Source organism: Mustelus asterias, chromosome 2, assembly GCF_964213995.1.
Source record: "Mustelus asterias chromosome 2, sMusAst1.hap1.1, whole genome shotgun sequence".
NCBI lineage: Eukaryota > Metazoa > Chordata > Chondrichthyes > Carcharhiniformes > Triakidae > Mustelus > Mustelus asterias.
The window spans coordinates 155,345,214-155,365,018 of NC_135802.1; the positions used below are offsets into that span (position 1 = coordinate 155,345,214).

The 19,805-nt window shown below is 41.8% G+C and overlaps 1 protein-coding gene across 4 annotated transcripts in view; it reads right to left on the reverse strand.

Annotated features, from left to right (window-relative positions):
- lyrm4b (LYR motif containing 4) overlaps nt 1-19,805 on the reverse strand; it is a 171,138-nt gene that overhangs the window by 128,818 nt on the left and 22,515 nt on the right. For all 4 annotated transcript variants that reach the window (XM_078199262.1, XM_078199264.1, XM_078199263.1 and 1 more), the window contains exon 2: nt 4,260-4,380. In XM_078199262.1, the coding sequence (XP_078055388.1) occupies nt 4,260-4,380 (121 nt within the window). The remainder of the gene's footprint in view (nt 1-4,259; nt 4,381-19,805) is intronic.

Here is a 19,805-nt window from a genome sequence, read left to right on the forward strand (position 1 = left end):
GTGAGACTAGGTGAGTTGCTCTTCAAGAGACCTGGTATGAACACAACATCTGTGCTGTAAGTATAGGATGGATTTTACTGTTTTCTGTGGGCTGAGAGAGGTGGAACAAAAAGTGAGTGGTCAGCTTGCTCCCACCTTGCCATTACAGCATGGTGAATTAAGCGTCGGATGGCCAATTAGAAGCTGCCTGCCAGGAAGGCGGCCAGTTAGCAATGCAAAGGAAGGCCTTATTCCCAAAGGGCATTTAAGCAGGGACATCATGTGGGAAAGGGATGATGCCACGAAGAGGAAGAACCTGAAGGCTACAAAATTAAAAGTCCCTTGACCTCTCAGCCTCTTCTTAACTACTTACTTTGGTCGCTACTTAGAGACTGACCCAAGTTAAAAAACATTCAGATGCTACCTCCTTCACCAGAGGACTCTACTGGTACATGCAGCCATGTCTTCCACCCTTGTGCCACCTCCTCATATGGCTTGATGACATGGAATTGGCAATGTAACGTCATCATGCAAGTCTATTATGGAATGCGAGTAGGCATGGAAATTGAAAGCTTGTCTGCCATTTTGGAATAACAATTAACAAGCCTATAAAGCTATTCGTGAACTGCATTTTTCAGATATTGGGACAGGAGAAAGTTTGGGAGTGTTTTATAAAACACACAAAACCCACTCACAGTCTATAATTTCGGAGACTTGCATGATACAGACTTGCCGATCCCATGTCATGAAGCTGTAATTTATGTTGCGCATGACGAGTTGGGGGAGGCCTGTAAAACCCAGCCTTATGATTCTACAATACATTTTGGTGCATTCTTGGTATCGAAACCTGTCCAGGCCAAATGTCAAGATAATGTTCATTCTTTGCAACAAAGGTGTGGGGGTAGGAGGTGATTCCTAATTTAAAAAATAACACTGACTCCAGTTTACCTTTTAGAAGTTTATGCAAAACTTACCGAAAAATTGGACAGGTGACAACCCTGTTGCACTATACGATCTGTATTAAGCAATCAATTAGGGATATTTACTTTTTGATAGCTGGTTCTCAATGGGGAAGTTTCATTTTAATTATGTTTCCCTTGATGTGTGAACTGGCTAGCTTGCAAATAGAAATTCATACACATCAATCAGCAGTTAATTTATCACTCCTAATGCTGATTCTTTCAGGGGAACAGTGGGTAATGTTGAGGACAATGGCTGAGCAAAGGAACAGGAAATACCTCTTTCTGATGGTCAACAATTCATTGTACATTATTTACCAGGTCAGAAGTGCCATTAAAAGATTGCAGTCCTGGTTGAAGTAAGCACTGTGCAGCAGGCTTTTTTGCCAAATTATGTGAGGATAATGCTATTCTAGGCTTATTCTGCACTATTTCACTAATTTAGCATTACAATACAGCTATTCCCTTTGCACTCCTAATGTATTCCAAAAATGCTATGCTAAACAAAAATTACTTTCTCCTAACAAAACCTGCAATCAGGGTGGGCTACATCCCTGATCTGTAATTTTTACATTTAAAACCTATAGACTGCCTGGCTCATGTCCCCCCAACTCTCCTGCTCCTTTATGCTCGTCACTTCCTTATTCTAAAACCTCCCTTTGAGTGAAGGTCTGGGACAAGGGTGATGAGAGGCAGGAAGTAAGCGAGGGACGGAGACAGGCTCTGAGTTGGAGGGAGTGGGGCGGGTGGTGTAGGCAGCGAGTGGAAAGTCAGGGAGTGAAGCAGTGAGTAGGAGGGTCAATGAGCAGGAGAGGTGACGAGTGGGAGGAAGCAGGAGGGTTGGGGACAGGAGTCACGAGTGGGAGGAGAAAGTGGCAAAGTGGTCATTGGTTTTTAAAAAAGACTGAGCATGCACAGTTACTATGCTAACAAAAAATGGAGGCAACTTCTGGATTTCTGCATCTAATTGCTTATATGCATACTCCAGAAGCTGTTGTCAGATTTCCTCCTTTATAATAGTGAATGCTGATAGCCTCACCATTAGTCTCATTGTAATTTCAGATCTACACCTTATGCATGTGTGTCTTGGAGACAATTTGTGAAAAGCCAGAGTCTTAAAACGCACATTGCATAGAACGTGCACTGACATTTGGTCAGATATACCAGTGTACATTAAGATTACGACAGTCATTGGTGTTTCATTAAATGGTGTTAGATCAATAGTCCATTGTTAATTTTAAGATCCATTTAAAATGAATAAATGTGCACATACAATTTTTTTTTAATCAAAAGAAAAATTGATCTTTTTAAAGCTGGTCTTAACCAGTTCTAATCAAGCAGCAGAATTCACATATGCAGTGGTTATCTCTACACTTTCTATTTATTGCCTTTTGACAGACATGGACGCCATCTTATATTATGCAATTTTAAAAAAAGATAATTGACAATATTGTGGTATGTTAAACCTATTTACTCCATGAGGTGTACACGAGGAGGAATGGGTCTACATGGTCAAAACTGTCTTACGGAATAATGACTCTTTGAACAAGCCTAATTTGCAGCTGAGTGGTTTTAAACAATTTCTACTGAGGCTCAAAAGGGGTCACTATCAGTAAATTCTAGATCAATTTAAAATGAGGACAGAGAGAAATGCAGGCTAGTGCTGTCAATAATAAACTTGACTTGTGCCTTTTGTCACCTCTAGACTTGATGAGTTCAGTACTCTCCAAGCCGACCAGGTACCAATGTTAGTGAAGGGAGGACAGTTTTCCCCCCATACTTGAAATACTAATTCACCTTCTCCCTTGACTATATTCTGACTGACGCTAGGTGGACCTCTATCAGTGCTTCTCTGCAACTGGCTGTCGAATAAACAAGAGAACAGAATGACTCATTTACCAATTTTCCTCTTATGCTGAAATGCTTGGCGACATGCTCACTTTAAAACCATAAAAAAAATATTCATGCCATCTTGATATCAGCAGATTATACCACTTCAGAGTTCAACAAACGTAATCATAGAATCATAGAAACCCTACAGTGCAGAAAGAAGCCATCTGGCCCATCGAGTCTGCACCGACCACAATCCCACCCAGGCCCTACCCCCATATCCCTACACATTTACGCGCTAATCCCTCTAACCTACGCATCTCAGGACACTAAGGGGCAATTTTAGCTTGGCCAATCAACCTAACCCGCACATCTTTAGACTGTGGGAGGAAACCGGAGCACCCGGAAGAAACCCACGCAGACACAAGGAGAATGTGCAAACTCCACGCAGATAGTGACCCAAGCCGGGAATCGAACCCAGGTCCCTGGAGCTGTGAAGCAGCAGTGCTAACCACTGTGCTACCGTACCGCGTATTTAGATAATCTACTGATGATTTGATTAGAAGACGACAGTTTAAGCTCTTAAAAGGAGAAAATCAAGACAGACATCAATCATTTGGTTCATTCACATAGAGAACATTATGGCTCTAGTCATGGAATCAAATTGTTTCTCAAGTTACTCCAACCTTCTGACTTTACCATTCTAACTTGATGTCTACTTCTTGGATAAATGTACTCTGCGCTAAGAACTTGTAGACATGATTCCAAATAGTCTTTTACTAGTTTAAACTTTCCTTATCCAACTGCCAATTTAATTTAAATTAATGACCCTAATTCTACCTTTGTTGTATGATTTGCTACTAATATATTGCTAGATCGCCTTTCTCCACAACGTGTATTAAGTTAAAACTAAGTATTTGTGCAATTCAAATCTCATTACTCACTCCATGAACCTGTATGTGATGACATTCACCAACAACAAAACAAAACTACAATAAAGTCATCCAAATTCCACGTGTGCAGTTACACATGAATCGCTTGAGTGTTCTCTCACAGTTTTTATCCTGTAAATAAAGGGGTTGCTCAGGTTATTGCATTACAAAATTAGAACTGTATTGATTAGTTTAATACTGAGAACTAATTTTTAATTAGAAAAATGTTCGCAGCTTAAAAACATTGCTCATACATTTTCCAACCTCCTCCCAACACCTAAAATTCAAAAGTGAACTTGATCAGGATAGGACAATAGAATTCAATAATTCTATAATTTAAATCCCTGAGAAAACAAAAGATCAAACAAGGTTGATTAGAAACTTTAAGAAAAAAGTCTCTGATTAAATCTTTCAACTGCTTGCCATTTAATTTAGAAATTCTGCGCTTCCATAGTGAAAGTTCTGGTTTATATTCAAATAGAATTTGGACAGCTTTAGATAAATAATTTAACTCAGCTGTTGTCTGAAAAGCTGGAATTTAGTTTCACAGGTGCTTTACCTGTCGTTGAATAATTTCTATGTTGGCTTTAGCCTTTTCTATTAGCTCTTGGATAACTTCAGGATTTGTCACATCTTTGTTTTCTCGAAAAGCATCCTTAATTCTCCGGAGTGCAAAGGTCCTTCAAGATAAAAAGCAGAAGAAGTTATTTTTAACACTTCAATTGATTATGCATGAAGGGCTTGAAGGGCAGTGCAATACACATTATCACAGTACATATGAAAAAAATATTTCTCAGGGTTTATTTTTAACTGATTGTACCGGGTCTGTTTCCTTTACTCCACGCACAGGCTGGTATCGGTGTACAGCAATACTTGTGGGGTCTCTTTCCAGCGGGCTCTGAAACTTCAAAGCTGAGGAATGCCCGGTAGGGGCATCAATCACCTTCGTAAGATGGTGGCAGGACCCCAGGAATGGGATAGATTAGGGCCGCAGTGGGCAAGCATGTGTGGCCCCCAGCACCGGGATGACAATGAAAGCCACTGAACTGCTGGTTCAGGTGAAGAAGCCCCTACCCCCAGCCCAACCGATCGACCCTCACAACTGTCCAACCACCACCAAGGGGTCTGAGAATGGGTTAGTACTCGTCCCGACCAAAAGGGTACTGTACCAGGGGGTGCATTACGCTGTGGCCTCAGTAGTACTAAACCTGACGGAAGTACGGTTGCCCGCATGGTGCCCCCACGAGACAGAATTATTGTACCAAGCACTTTTAAAGGATATGTTCCAGAAATTCCATAATCTGGATTTCGGAGACATTGACATAGAAGAGATGTACCGCGGGGGAGGGGATTTTTCGATGGGTTCCGGAAGGCAAAGGCGAGGGGTGGTCAACGACGGTTTTACAGCATTTAACACAGGGACGTCCATAATTAACAGTATGGACAACGTGGAACTGGCCCTGCAGATCAATCAATTAAAGGGGCAGCTAAGAAAAGTTCTGGGGGATGAGAATGCGGTGGTAGGATCGGGGTTACACGAAGAGGTGGCAATGACTCTACACCTAAAAGAGATCATAGCACAATTGGAAAATCACGCAAAAACTATAAATGCTTTGATTAGAGAGGACCGAAATGCATCCGATCAGGCTGCACAAAATGAGGCGTGTGCACTCTATGGAGCTTGGTTGCTTGGGGAGGGGAGGAGCAACCTGGAGGACCTGAGACAAGGTCAGGTCCCCTCATGGATAAGCAACCAACACCTAGCAGCACTACACCCTTACAACAGCACTCTGAGTCCTTTCTTTGTCAGCTTCGTGTGGCCTCCGAGGCCTACCCAGTACCAGTGGATTGCGGGAAATCCAATCACACCATAATGGGGGTGGTCGTGAGAATCCCGGTGATGGGAACCTTGGCACGACTGGCCCCTCTGTACCGAGTGGAGAACGTGGGAGTCGTTCGTGAGGGGGTACATATTCGCTACGGGAAGGTCCCGCCCTATGTCATAGTGAAGGAGCAAGTTGTGACAGGCATTGACCTTTTGGGTTGTCGGAGCCGGGGAGCACAGGTAATCCTGTGTCCCCAGCACATGGACACCGAGGCTAGGCCTCAGTGTGGGTTCAGAACTGTTGGGACAGAGCCTATAAACTGCACCATGGAGGCGATGGCGGCAGACCATGTCCCTCCACAGGTGGTACATACAGGTGGTGGGACGTACTGTGTCACCACAAGTGCCCAGTGGTATCAGCACGGACCACAGCAGTGGCGCCCGGTACCGCACAGCAGCTTCTGTTTTAAACCCAGGGCAGAAGTCCATGTGGCACACCAGCGAATATTGCCCATCCCGGAACCTTCCTTGGTTCATCTCTCGGTACGGGAAAATATAACAGACTTGCATAATTATGTGGCCCATTTTGGGTATGATATTCCCCCAGTCAAGGAGAAATTAAGGAAACTGCTGGCGGCAGTGGAGCTGTCACACAAATACTTTTTCTCCTTGGAGCAAAAGACACTGGATATCGCCAAGGAAATTGAGGATATCAAATCTCCAAGGTGGTGGGACCTGGAATCCTGGATCGAAGTTCCAGTCAGGGTCCGCATTGCGTCCCATGTGCTGATTGTCTGTCAGATGATAATTGTCGTATACTTACTATTCACAAACTGTAAATTTAGAAGGAGAAGGAAGACGGCCAAGCTGCAACAGCTGGTGTACCGAGCAGCCAGGCGCAGTCGCGACGAAGCCTCGTCACTATAACATGAACATATCCCGTATTATAATTGTTTGTACATAAGCTGTGTTCCCTGCCTTTGCAGGGAACTGTCACAATGTATTACTGTATAGTTTAAATTGCTTGGATGTATAATGTAATTAATGTGCTTTGAGGGTCTAGTTTAACGATTAAAGGTGGTCTTCGGGGTACATAGCTTCACGGAGCCGGCAGGGGTGCTTATAGCTCCTGAGCCTGGAGGAGTTGCCTACCAACTTTGAAACGATACAGTCCGAGCGAGTCTGGATGTATCGTAGGGGCATCTGTAAGTTTTAGGGAAAATCCTCCATGATTAAAGAACCCAGGGATAAGGAGAATGGACAATTTGTTAAAATGGCCTGCTGGCTGTCAAAACTCCCAAGCGCGAACCTGTCGGTGGACCTTTACAGCCACATGAATATGCAAGGGGCTGGGAATAACGAGAAGGTCGAGACAGGGATGATCTAATCAACAGGAAACAAAGGAGAAACCATGGCCAGCAGACGAGGGGTAAATAGCCCAGCAGCGAGACAATGAAAACAGAGATCAGGCCATCCACGGAAAACATTAAGACCCATCTCGCTGATGGGATACCAATCAGGCCGATTCAGAAAACATTTAAAAAGACATTAAAATATCGATTAAGGGCGGCCCCGACAGTTCCGGCCCTTTGTTCCAGTCGATCGAAACTACCAGTGATCATAAATTGCTTTATGCGAGAGAATCACCGGGGAGGTTTAAAAAGGACAAGCGAGCAAGGGCTCGCGCGCGCTCTCTCTCTCTATGTGTGCCCGCTCTCTCTCTCTTAGCTTTTCGCCTTTTCCTCCTGGCACTTGGCTCTTCAGCTCTCGCACCACGTGTCCCCGCTCCTGCCCGCCAGCCGGACCCGCATCAAGACAAGTAAAGCCGCTCTCAAAGTTGTAAGTACCTCCGCCGGCTGAAGTTCCCGATATAAGGTAGAGGACGAGGGTTGAAAGGGGGTGGTGTTTAGTGAAGTTAAGTGTGATAAGACTGTGTAAAAGTAAGAATTTACGTTGTGCCGATAGTGTTTCGTTCCATAGAAAATAGTTTAAAGTATAAGCTTTATTATTGTATGGTGTGGTGTTGGGAAGGTTGATTTGCTGTTTGAATAAATTATTGTAACTTTGAAACCCGTTTGGAGTTCGTCTTGCTTTTCTGTTCTCTCATCCGTGTACTCTGGCGGGGTCACAATTTCAAGAGCTCTCACTGTAAATCTGGAGTCTAGAACCAAGAGTGATCTGAGCGCCTTGAAAACACTCACTCGGGGGAAACGACTGGTCAGGGATAAACAGTGCAGTTTCCCTCTTTCTCTCTCTCACGTGGAAACTACCTGAGTGAGGTGGTTACAGGGTGGCCGTTTGCTCCACCAACGAGAGAGAGAATCACCCAGGCGTTGGTGGTGGTCAGGATACCTGGTGTGAAATAAGGTCCAGGTCACTGGTTAGGTATAAACAGTGAGCCTGGCCCAGCGCTCTTTCCAGCGGAAACTGCCCCAGTGCAGTGTTCCTCAGCTTTGAAGTTTCAGAGCCCGCTGGAAAGAGACCCCACAGGTATTGCTGTACACCGATACCAGCCTGTGCGTGGAGTAGAGGAAACAGACCCGCTACATGATCCAATTCAGATTTTAAGACTGTGCCCTCTTGTTCTGGATTTCCTTACTGGATAGAAGAATGGTTTGCTATCTATGTCATTAATTCCCTTTATTATTTTAAACACTATAGTCAGCTCACCCTTTATTTCCTTATTCTAAAGAATAGAGATGGCTCGACTCAGGCTTGGAAAATTAGCCAGCTAGAGTTCCTGAATATGCCTGCCATCCTTGGATGTGCATGCATATGAATATTAGCTGAGGAGAACATGAATAGCCTACCAGTACTCAAGGTCGAAACACAAATGCTAAAGACAAGCTACTCAAATGCAGTTGGCACCCATGGATCAGGACTCCAACAATGACTAACTATTTTCAGGGACGAAAATTAGAGGGAGCAGGATTAAAGAATAAGTATGTTTGCTGGATCTACCTCCATAGTTTTAAGATAGTCAAAAATTATATAATTTGATGCAATCAGGTCAACCCAAGCACAGAAACTATTATGTGAATGCCAGTATTGCTGTGATACGCCAGTTCTTCATCATTCAACATAATGCACACTTGCGACATTATCATGCTACACAAGAGTGTACAACACATGAACAGGCTATTTGGCACAATTGGTTGAAGTTGGTGTTTATGTTCCACCCATGTCTCCTCCCACTCTACTTCACGTAACGCTATCCTTCATGTCCTTCAATTCCTTTCTTAACAATGTACTTATCTAGCTTTTCCTTAAATGCCTCAACAATTTGTGGTAGTGAGTTCCACATTCTAAATTCCCTTCCTGAATAAATAAATTTCTTCTGAATTTCTTATTGAATTTGATTGTGACTATCTTATATTTATGACCACTAGTTACGGACGACTCTATTGGTTACCGACTCCTCTACATGAAGAAGCATTTCTTCTACAGCTTTCTATTGAAGTCCTTTACAATTTTAAAATATGGGATGATAAATCGGTATCAGGTTCATTATCTGGCTACTGTAAACATAGTGTGGAGATGCTGGCGTTGGACTGGGGTAAACACAGTAAGAAGTTTAGCAACACCAAGTTAAAATCCAACAGGTTTATTTGGTAGCAAATGGCAAATGGAAAGCTAGTGGCATTTGCTACCAAATAAACCTGTTGGACTTTAACCTGGTGTTGTTAAACTTCTTACTGTAAACATATCCAGCCTTTCAAACAATTTGAATTCCTACATCTGAACAATACTGCAAACCTTCTGCTCATAATAATGTTCAATTTTCTGTTGGGAAAGCTGTTGCCCTGGGCTGGATCTTCAATCATTATGCCTCTGAATGCAATGAGAGAAATTGACTTGATAGTGGGATTAAAGGGGGGGGGTTTAATTCAGCCTGCAATTCCTCAAACCCTAACCCAGTGGTTCCCAAAGGGTGCGGCGCTCCACACTGGTGCGGCGAGAGAGGATGGCAAGTGTGGCGGGAAGATTCAAGGACAATCAAAGAAACATGGATAGATATTTTTCCAAAGTGAGAGCAAGAGCATCAAATGATGCTGAGGACGATCCGAGTCCACGTTGTGATCCAGAATCGCTGTTCAGTGCAGCCCAGTGAAAAAAGTTTGGGAACCACTGCCCTAACCAGTTAGCCAGAGTGTCCTATTATGAGTGAACGCAAAGATCTCTATAACCATTTGTTCTATCTCTGAAATTTTGCAAAGGATGCAGTACAATAATTTCTCAGACACTAACTAATAACCCTTCTTGTCAGGAGGGTTTGGTGATAACGTTTCACCATTTTGCTTGCAGATCTTGGCTTTAATTTCAGCACATATTGGCTCAAATAAATGTTCCTTCCAAATTATGACTACCAAAATCTATATAAGTCACTGCGAGAACAAACAAAGAACAATACAACACAGGAACAGGCCCTTCGGCCCTCCAAGCCTGCGCCGCTCATGTGCCCAACTAGACCATTCGTTTGTATCCCTCTATTCCCAGTCTGTTCATGTGGCTATCTAGATAAGTCTTAAACGATCCCAGCGTGTCCGCCTCAATCACCTTGCTTGGCAGTGCATTCCAGGCCCCCACCACCCTCTGTGTAAAATATGTCCCCCTGACATCTGTGTTGAACCTTGCCCCCCTCACCTTGAACCCGTGACCCCTTGTATTCGTCACCTCCGACCTGGGAAAATGCTTCCCACTGTTCACCCTATCTATGCCCTTCATAATTTTATACACCTCTATTAGGTCGTCCCTCATCCTCCGTCTTTCCAGGGAGAACAACCCCAGTTTACCCAATCTCTCCTCATAGCTAAGACCCTTCATACCAGGCAACATCCTGGTAAACCTCTTCTGTACTCTCTCCAAAGCCTCCACGTCCTTCTGGTAGTGTGGCGACCAGAACTGGATGCAGTATTCCAAATGTGGCCTAACCAACGTTCTATACAGCTGCAACATCATATGCCAACTTTTATATTCTATGTCCCGTCCAATGAAGGCAAGCATGCCATATGCCTTCTTGACCACCCTCTCCACCTGTGCTGCCACCTTTAAGGATCTGTGGACTTGTACACTCAGGTCCCTCTGTGTGTCTATACTCCTGATGGTTCTGCCATTTATTGTATAGCTCCCCCTTACATTAGATCTACCGAAATGCATCACTTCGCATTTATCTGGATTAAATTCCATCTGCCATTTCTCCACCCAATGTTCCAGCCTATCTATATCCTGCTGTATTCTCGGACAATGTTCATCACTATCCGCAACTCCAGCAATCTTTGTGTCGTCCGTAAACTTACCGATCACACCAGCTACATCTTCCTCCAAATCATTTATATATATCACAAACAGCAGAGGTCCCAGTACAGAGCCCTGCGGAACACCACTAGTCACAGACCTCCAACCGGAAAAAGACCCCTCCACTGTTACCCTCTGTCTTCTATGGCTAAGCCAGTTCTCCACCCATCTAGCTAGCTCACCTTTTATCCCGTGAGATTTAACCTTTTGCACCAGCCTGCCATGAGGGACCTTGTCAAACGCTTTACTAAAATCCATATTGACGACATCCACGGCCCTTCCCTGGTCAATCGTTTTTGTCACCTCCTCAAAAAACTCAACCAAATTTGTGAGGCATGACCTCCCTCATACAAAACCATGCTGTCTATCGCTAATGAGATTATTCAGTTCTAAATGCGCATATATCCTATCTCTAAGAATCTTCTCCAACAATTTCCCTACCACGGACGTCAAGCTCATCGGCCTATAATTACCCGGGTTATCCTACTTCCTTTTCTCCCTAGCAAGTCTGTTTTCTCCCATCATGCAAATTGCTATTATCCATACATAAGCATGATCACAGAAGTTCCCACTTGTTCTGACTTGACATTCTCACAAATACATTTCCAGCAAGAATCATCGACAGCAATCAACAATGGGAGAATATTTAATTATCGCCTCTCTAACCCAAGATACTAAGGCAACTGTAGAACTTCAACTTCTTTGCCTACCAGAGAATAAAGATATGACCTGCCTGATTCATATGCCATCAACAGAGTAAACATGTTGCACTGTTTTACTAATTACAAATCCTGGATGAGAGGTGGGACGTTAAAATTGTTAAAAGTATAGTTCCTTCTGTCCGATTGTTCAAAAAAAAGTGTTCCTAAGGCCCATCCCCCTATTTACATTGTGTCAAGTTTAAAATATTGTCTATAATGCAGTTAGAGAAAATGGAGATTCAAAATAGAGACTAAAGTGGAATGAATGACAATTTATCAGGTCATTTAGCAGGTGCCATGTAACAACTGTTGCAACATGACAGTTGTAAATAGTGAACATTTTAAACACTCAGAGGGTACACACACACTACCCTTGCTCTCTCCTGACACCTCCCTACTCACACACAAGCTTCTTGTCCAGACTACAAATCACCTCCAATCCATTAGTGTGGAAAGTAAGAGTCAACTCAACAATGATTTGTTAAAATTTTCAATGCCCTTCCACTCTTGTTCTATTCCTCACCTTCTAACGACCATATAAGGTCACTACAATTTCAAAACATTCTACATCCTGTATTTTTTAAAATTTAATTTGGAGAAGTATGAAACTTGTGTTGCTTTTCCAGCTGCAATGCAAAACATCTATAGCTGTCTAGTGACCTTCTCCCAGAAAGATCCAGTGGGGTTGCTCATGATGACTAGAATTGTCCAGACTGAAATTATCCCACTGCATCTTGTATTTTTAAGCAATAAAACCTGTTAGGACAAAGTGGTATATGACAAGTATTTAATATCCCATTATCTTATACACAACACATGAAGGCAACACAATTGGAGACCAACTTATTTCCTTTTCTAGTCTTCAACCTCTCTGTAATGCTTGACTCTGCCATATTCCTCTAATTTATTTAATTATCTAACTCTGTGGGACCCCTCTTGCATTGTTCTGAATCTACCTATCCAAGGGTAGTCAAAACACATTAAATGATGGTTTATTTCCTCACCACTGTGTCATGACTTCTGGATCCACCAAATATGTCTTCATGGTCCCTTTCCTCCTCAAGTATATGCAGCATCTCAAGGAGCCATAGGGAATGAGGTCAACTTCCACACCTCAGGGAGCCACAGGAAATGGAGTCAGCTTCTACATATACATAAATGATAACCATTCTTAACTTCCACCAATGCCCTCCACTGTTTTGAATATCAATGGCTGCTATGCTTATCAGATGTTTGACATCCAATCTGATAATAATAGTAACTTCTTCATATCAACATGCTGAAGGTCAATCTGAAATCTTTGGCACACACCATTAACCCTGCTTCCTTGTCATCAATTTCAATTCCCTCCCTAGCCACTGTCTCGGGCTGAACCAAACTCCCTGCAATCTCAGCGCTCAGCTTGATCCCAAGTGAAACATCAGACCCTGGAATCTCTCCAATACTAAGACCACTTACTTTCACTTCTACAACATTGCCTGTCCACTATGAAAACTATTATGTATCTTTGTCACATGCAGATTTTGCAACTCTGACCCTCTCCTTGCTGGCCTCCCATCCTGTGCAAACTGTAACTTATTCAAAATTTGGCTGTACGTGTCTTGTTGCATCCTGATTGCCCATCATCTTGTTCTTATTGGCCTATAGTACCACTCACACCATCCAGTTTATCTGGTCAATTAAAAAATCATATCTTTAACTTTATCCATGGCCCGACTTTATCCTATGTATGCATATTCCTTTCATCATACATCTTTTCCCAAACTTTATTCCTTTGATTCCAGCTTCTAATTCATTTCTGCTACCCCATCATTGACAACAGAATCTTCAACCCATTGGGTTCTAATTTCTAGAATTCCATCCCTAAAATCCCTCTATTTCTTAACTTTTAAAATCTTCTTGAAAACTCACCCATTTGATTAGTTTTATATTCTCCCTCACTCCTCCCCTCCCGAGTCTCCCATGTAATGATTGATCATGTGATGTACCTAGGATTTGGGTTGTTTTGTTAAAAGTACCAAATCAATTGTGGTTAATGTTGTAAATTATCACATGCACCCAACTGAATTGGGTTAATACAATATGGGGCTAACTAATGAAAAAAACTGTTACATCCACACTTAAAAAGTGGAAACAAAATACATAATGGGGCAGTGATGATTTATTAAAAAAGCGAAAGATGCCCCAAATTTTGCAGTAATAATGATGGTGAAACTGTCAACGTTCTATGTCGTTATTCCTCTGAAACTGACAGCAATGTCTGGAGCAGCATTTAACCCGATTGGGCACATGCAGAGATAGCTTTTAAAAGTTTATGACATATATCAGTTTCTATCATAATCCCATGTGTTTGTCCTAATCATTTTTCACTTAGTAAAATGTATTTAAAATTGAAAAATAATTTGTGCATTTTGCTCCCTGATTTGCTGTCTGTGAAAATACTTCAATATGACTGCCCTGTTTGATAGTATCACTATTGAACACTTGGAAATCCATAGACTTGGCAACAGATTCAAATTAACATCAGAATGGTGGAAATTCATGCCACAGGGATCGTTAGATCTTCTATGGGCAACTTTCTTCCAGGTCAGCAATAAGCCCCACTGCATCAGTACTGACCACAAAATTTGGGTCAATATGCTGAATGATAAATTTTGATCTCAATAAATCTTCAAAATATAATGTTGACCTTTTCCCTTCCCCTGTACTAGGTTTCATATAATTTAGTATTCCAGAGACAAGTTAACTATGGTACCTATTCCAATGATGTGAAATCTGAACCTTTAAATTATATTTAAATCAGCATTTGTCAAAACCTATAACTAATACCATTATACTGAAATAAAATCACACGGCATCCCTTCTTTACAAAAACACTTTCATTAGTTAACACCAGCAACACACGCAAAGACAGTTTGACCTTGCTAACCAGTATCTCCACATTTCACAAATTTGGCAACTTTGCTTTTAAACAAGAAGGCAGAGAAAACATACTCAGACATGCTTTATCTATCCTTTCACTTCTTGGTTTAAAAAAATGTTTTTGTTCTGTAATGACATCTTAGTAAGCTATACTTGCTTTATTCCTCATTTGATGTCAGGGGTATGAAATGCCTCATCTTCCCACTTTTATCTTGGTACTGGTCCCATTAGACCATTCATTTTCTTCAGCAGGAATGACAAGAAAGCCACCCACAGGTAGGTCTCAATCAATATTGCCCTAAACTTTAAAGTCTTTTCCTCTAAAATTACTTCAATTGCAGTGTTATGCTTCATCTTGAATGATAACATGCAAATATGTAACTGATTTTGTAGGCTATAAAGCACTAAGGCTAAATTAAACATTTTTCTTTCAAGTTTTAATAGATTGAAATTCGAATAATGCCTCCAAGTACAAACTGAATTTGTAATTATAGACCCCAAACAGTCAGGGGGAGGTAGAAGAGCAGATGTGAAAGTAAATCTCAAAGGAGTATAAAAAATAAGTTAGTAATAGTAGGGGGTTTCAACTTCCCCAATATTAATTGGGATATTCAATGTGTGAAAAGCTGAGGGGACAGAATTCTTAGAGGTGCATCCAGGAGAGCTTTTTCAGCCAGCACGTAGCAGGTCCTACAAGGGAAGGGTGGTACTGGACCAATTTTAGGAATGAAGCCGGGCAAGTAGTAGAAGTGTCAGTGAGGGGGGTGGGGAGTATTTTAATATGATAAGACAGAGTCTGGCCAAAGCTGACTGGGAGCAGTTAGTTGCAGGGAAGTCCATACCTGAACAGTGGGAGTCATTCAAAACGGAAATAGATGGTGTACAGGGCCAACGTGTTACTGTAAAGGTAAAGGGTGGGAACAACAAGTCCAGAGAACCCTGGATGCCAAAATATATATATATGGGATTGGATAAGGAAAACAAGGGAGGCTTATGGCAAATACAGGGAACTCAAAACAGTGGAAGCCCTAGAGGAATATAGAAAGTGGAGGGAAGTATTTAAAAAATAAATTAGGAAAGTGAAGAGGGGGCATGAATAAATGCTGGCTGGCAAAATAAAGGAAAATCCCAAGTTGTTTTAGAAGTATATTAAGGGCAAGATGATAACCAGGGAAAGAGTAGGGTCCATTAGGGACCAGAGTGGCATGTGTGTGTGCAACCAGAAGAAATAGGCAGGGTTTTAAATTACTTTTTTTGCATCTGTGTTCACGATGGAGAAGGGCGCCGTGGGTATAAAAATCAGGGAAGGGGACTGTGATACAATTGAACAAAATAGCATTGAGATGGAGGAAGTTTTAGCGGGCTTGAAAGTGAATAAATCCCCAGGCCCAAATGAGAGGTATCCCAGGCTGCTGTGTGAGGCAAGGGAAGAGATTGCAGGTGTTCTGACTCTAATTTTGAAATCCTCTCTAGCCCCAGGAGAGGTGCCAGAAGATTAGGGAATGTTAATATGGTACCATTATTCAAGATGGGAAGTAGGGAAAAACCAGATAATTACTGGCCAGTGATTCATGACACTAGTGGTAGGGAAATTGTTGGCAAAAATTTTGAAGGTCATCTTCACTTTAAGAGGAAAGGATTAATCAAGGATAGTCAGCATGACTTTGTCAGGGGGAGATGTTTCACAAATTTGATTGAATTTTTTGAGAAAGTGAATGTGTGTAGATGAGTGGGGTGCAGTTGCAGACTTCATGGACTTCAGTAAGGCTTTTGACAAAGACCTGCATGGGAGATTGGTCAAGAAGTTAAGAACCCATGAGAACCAGGACAGTTTGAAGCCAAAATTGACTTAATGGCAGAAGGCAGAGGGTGATGGTTAAAGGTTGTTTTTGTGACTGGAAGACAGCGTTCAATGGTGCACTGCAGGGATTGGTGCTGGGTCTCTTGCTGTTTCTAGTGTGCATTAATGATCCAATCTCCTAGAAAGTAGGAGGTAAGTTTGCAGATGACATGAAAATTATTGGTGTAGTAAATAGCGAGGACGAAATCCTTAAATTACAGGGTTCTGTGAGCCCCCATCTACTGTGTTCCCTTTAGGTATCTTATTAATTACAAGTTCAACATGACCATACTTTTGCTTTGATGCCTTTTATATGCTATTTTGCTATAGCCACTTATAAGCTTCTATGCAAAATGTTTAAGTCACTACAACTACCCAAGAACATTATTGCACATGTAGAAAAGCAATTATTCTCATATTACATTTCACTATAAAGAACAAATCATTGCTGTTTTCATCATTCAGATAGAATCTTCTGCATCTTTACAGTGGATGATGCTGAATTACTATTTGTTTCATGCCAACCAGTTTTGTCATTTACTTTCCACTGCTAACAGAATGATGAGATCTCATAAATAATACATTTCAATCATAAGGCTTTGGTGGGCTACTGAATGCCAGCCCACTGCTGCACACTGGCAGATGGTGGTGCTTTTAATTAGGGCCTGTTCACCTATAAAGAGACATGGAAGTGTATTGTTAATAGGATTTGCTTAATGCAAAATCTAATTCTCATTTGCAGCTGGTCTGCATCACATGGCTCATTCTCTGGTAGCTTCATGGTGCTCTGCAACGGAGACATTAAAACAAATGGCATGTCAAAATTTTTTACCATGTCTCAGAACTGACACTCTCAATCATTTAATTGGAAAGTACATTTCAATCACAACAGACTTTGTGGATTTCAATGATCCTATGAAGATGAAGGGGAGGGTTAATAATCCTTAAACTTAACTCTAAACACATATGGATAGCTATTAAACTTGCAGTATTTTGGTACTGCTACAGAGCAACTTAATAGCAACATAATTCAATCCTCCCATTTATTGATTTACACGACCAAGAAAGTTAATAGTAATGAGGAAACAAATCTAACACTAGGGGAGAAAAAACTCTGAGACCTTAAGAGCTGGCATGCAATTTCTCAAATTAACCATGGATACTGCATTTTCACATTGCATTCCACACAAAAATGCAATATAATACTAGATGAAGTATCAAATATCAACAATTACTGATTCCTGCTTGTGAAGTATGAGACATCATCAATGATAGCATGTCAGTCACATCAAAAGGCTTTAAATCTATTATAGGTTAAGTGGAAAACAGAACAATTTAAATTTCTTTAATTCAGGTGAGATTGTTTCGATTTGCAAACTAAATTTTAAAAGTGTCTGCATCCATCAAGCCATTCACAGAATACTGAAAGATTTTTTCTTCCAAATATATATTTGCTTTCAATAAGTTGTGAAATATTGAGATTCTGTAAAGTTGCTATTGCTAATTCTAACAAGAGAAAACAAAAGCTTAAAAACAAACCAAAAGGAATTTTAGTCCTCATTCCTATTTTCTCCCCTCTTCAAGCCATTGACGTGTCTTGGTACAATTAAAGTGACTCTCAGAGAAAATAGGATAATGACAAGATCATTTGTTTTAGGTGCTAATTGAAGGATAAATATTGGCCAGGACACAGAAGAAAAATTCTGTGCTCTTCTTTCAGCAATGTTGAATCTAAAAGGATATGTTTCTAGTCTCATCAGAAAGACAACACAGCGTAGTACTCCCTCAGTGCTGAACTGAAATCTCAACCTTTTTCTGCATTGTAAGGATTCTATGATTATCATAGACACAACAACGACTCTCCGTGCCTGTATCAGATCTATTTATTTGTTGGGGGAATGCACTGTTGGAGGTGTGCTTTTGGATAAAACATTAAACTGAGGCTCCATCTGCCCTCTCAGGTGGATGTAAAAGACTCCGTGGCATTATTAAAAGACTATGGAGATCTCTCCGGTGTTCTGGCTTATATATAGAATACAGATCCAAAATTTATCACATATAAACTAGAAAAAGTCAGTTAACAAGTGTCCATTGGTCTATTATCCTCTGGTCATCTCTCGAAATAGCAATGTTGTGGTGTAATACATAAAAATACTTGTGTACAGGGTTTATTACATGTACGCATGCTGCAGACCTGAACAGCTATTGAAAAATTCTTGTTTTTTCAGAGCATGTTCCCCTTTCAGGTTAAAAACCAAGGGAGCAATCTTACCAGCTCATCCTGCTGGTTGATGGGCAAGACGAGCCAGTATTATGAGAGAGACAAAAAACCAAGTTCGTGCCCGGTTTCATGACTCTTGTAATTTCTGGATTTCAGCCGTGATCAGCCTCACGTGATTTTAATATTAAAATTTGGATTTACATATGATTAGTGAGCCTGGGACGGAATCGTCTGGGCTTACTTGCCTTAATTGCCTCGCCGGTGAATGTCCTCACCGGCGAAGATCACGTATGGTTCCCATCAACAAGGACTTGATGTGGTGGCTTCGCCAGTGGGGCTGGAGGCCATTGAGGCACCCAGGAGGTCTGGGAAGAAGGGGTGGGGGCAATGCCAGCCTGGGACCCTGGCAGTACTTACCAGGCAGTGCCAAGCAGCAAGGTCATGATGATGGCAGTGCCTAAGGGCAAATGGTGGGGTAAGTGCTGTGCACTCTGCAATCGGGGATCGGCCAGGGGAGCTGTGCACTCAGTACTTTGAGGGGGGTGGGGAGTGATCGACTGGGGCGGGTATTGAGGCGGCAATCACCCAGGGGTGAGGAGGGGTAATCGGGGCAATATCCAGGGAGAGATTTGCACAGTGCGATAGCGCCCTTGTGTGAGCAGCCAGCTTTCCAGTGAGAATAGATTCTGCTCACTCATTCTCTCTACTGGCGGGAATCAAATCGTGCCATTTCTGGTACTAAGTGGTATAAGATTTCATTTGTGGCCTCACTGAAAAAACGAATCTGAAACCCTCCCGTTTTCACGCTCGTTTGGCACTTAGATTTTTTGATAAGATCGTCCCCTAATAGAATGCCACAAACAACACAATTGATGTTATACAGCAGAACCTCTGCCTTCCTGAGGCCAAATGCCAACTCTCTCAAGGCTCTTTGTCACGCCATGTCTCCATGACCAAACATTTAACAGACTCTGACCAATCTCATCATACTCCAATACCCTTGCTTCGACTCCTACCATTACTTTCTCTAGTCACCCATCCCCTAGTACCTACCCTTGTGTAGAGACAGGATGTTTAACACTTGCCCATTTACTTCTTCCCATTCTGTTGTTCAGAGCACCAAACACTCCTATGAGACAGAAATGTGAATTTCCTGTTTACTGGCATACTCAGTTCGTTACTCATGATGCGTTGACACCTACATTAGGAAAACCAAACAAAGATGAGATGGCTGCATTGCTAAATACCTATGTTGTGATTTCAAGTATGACTCTATCTGCAGTTTGCCACTTCAACTCCTC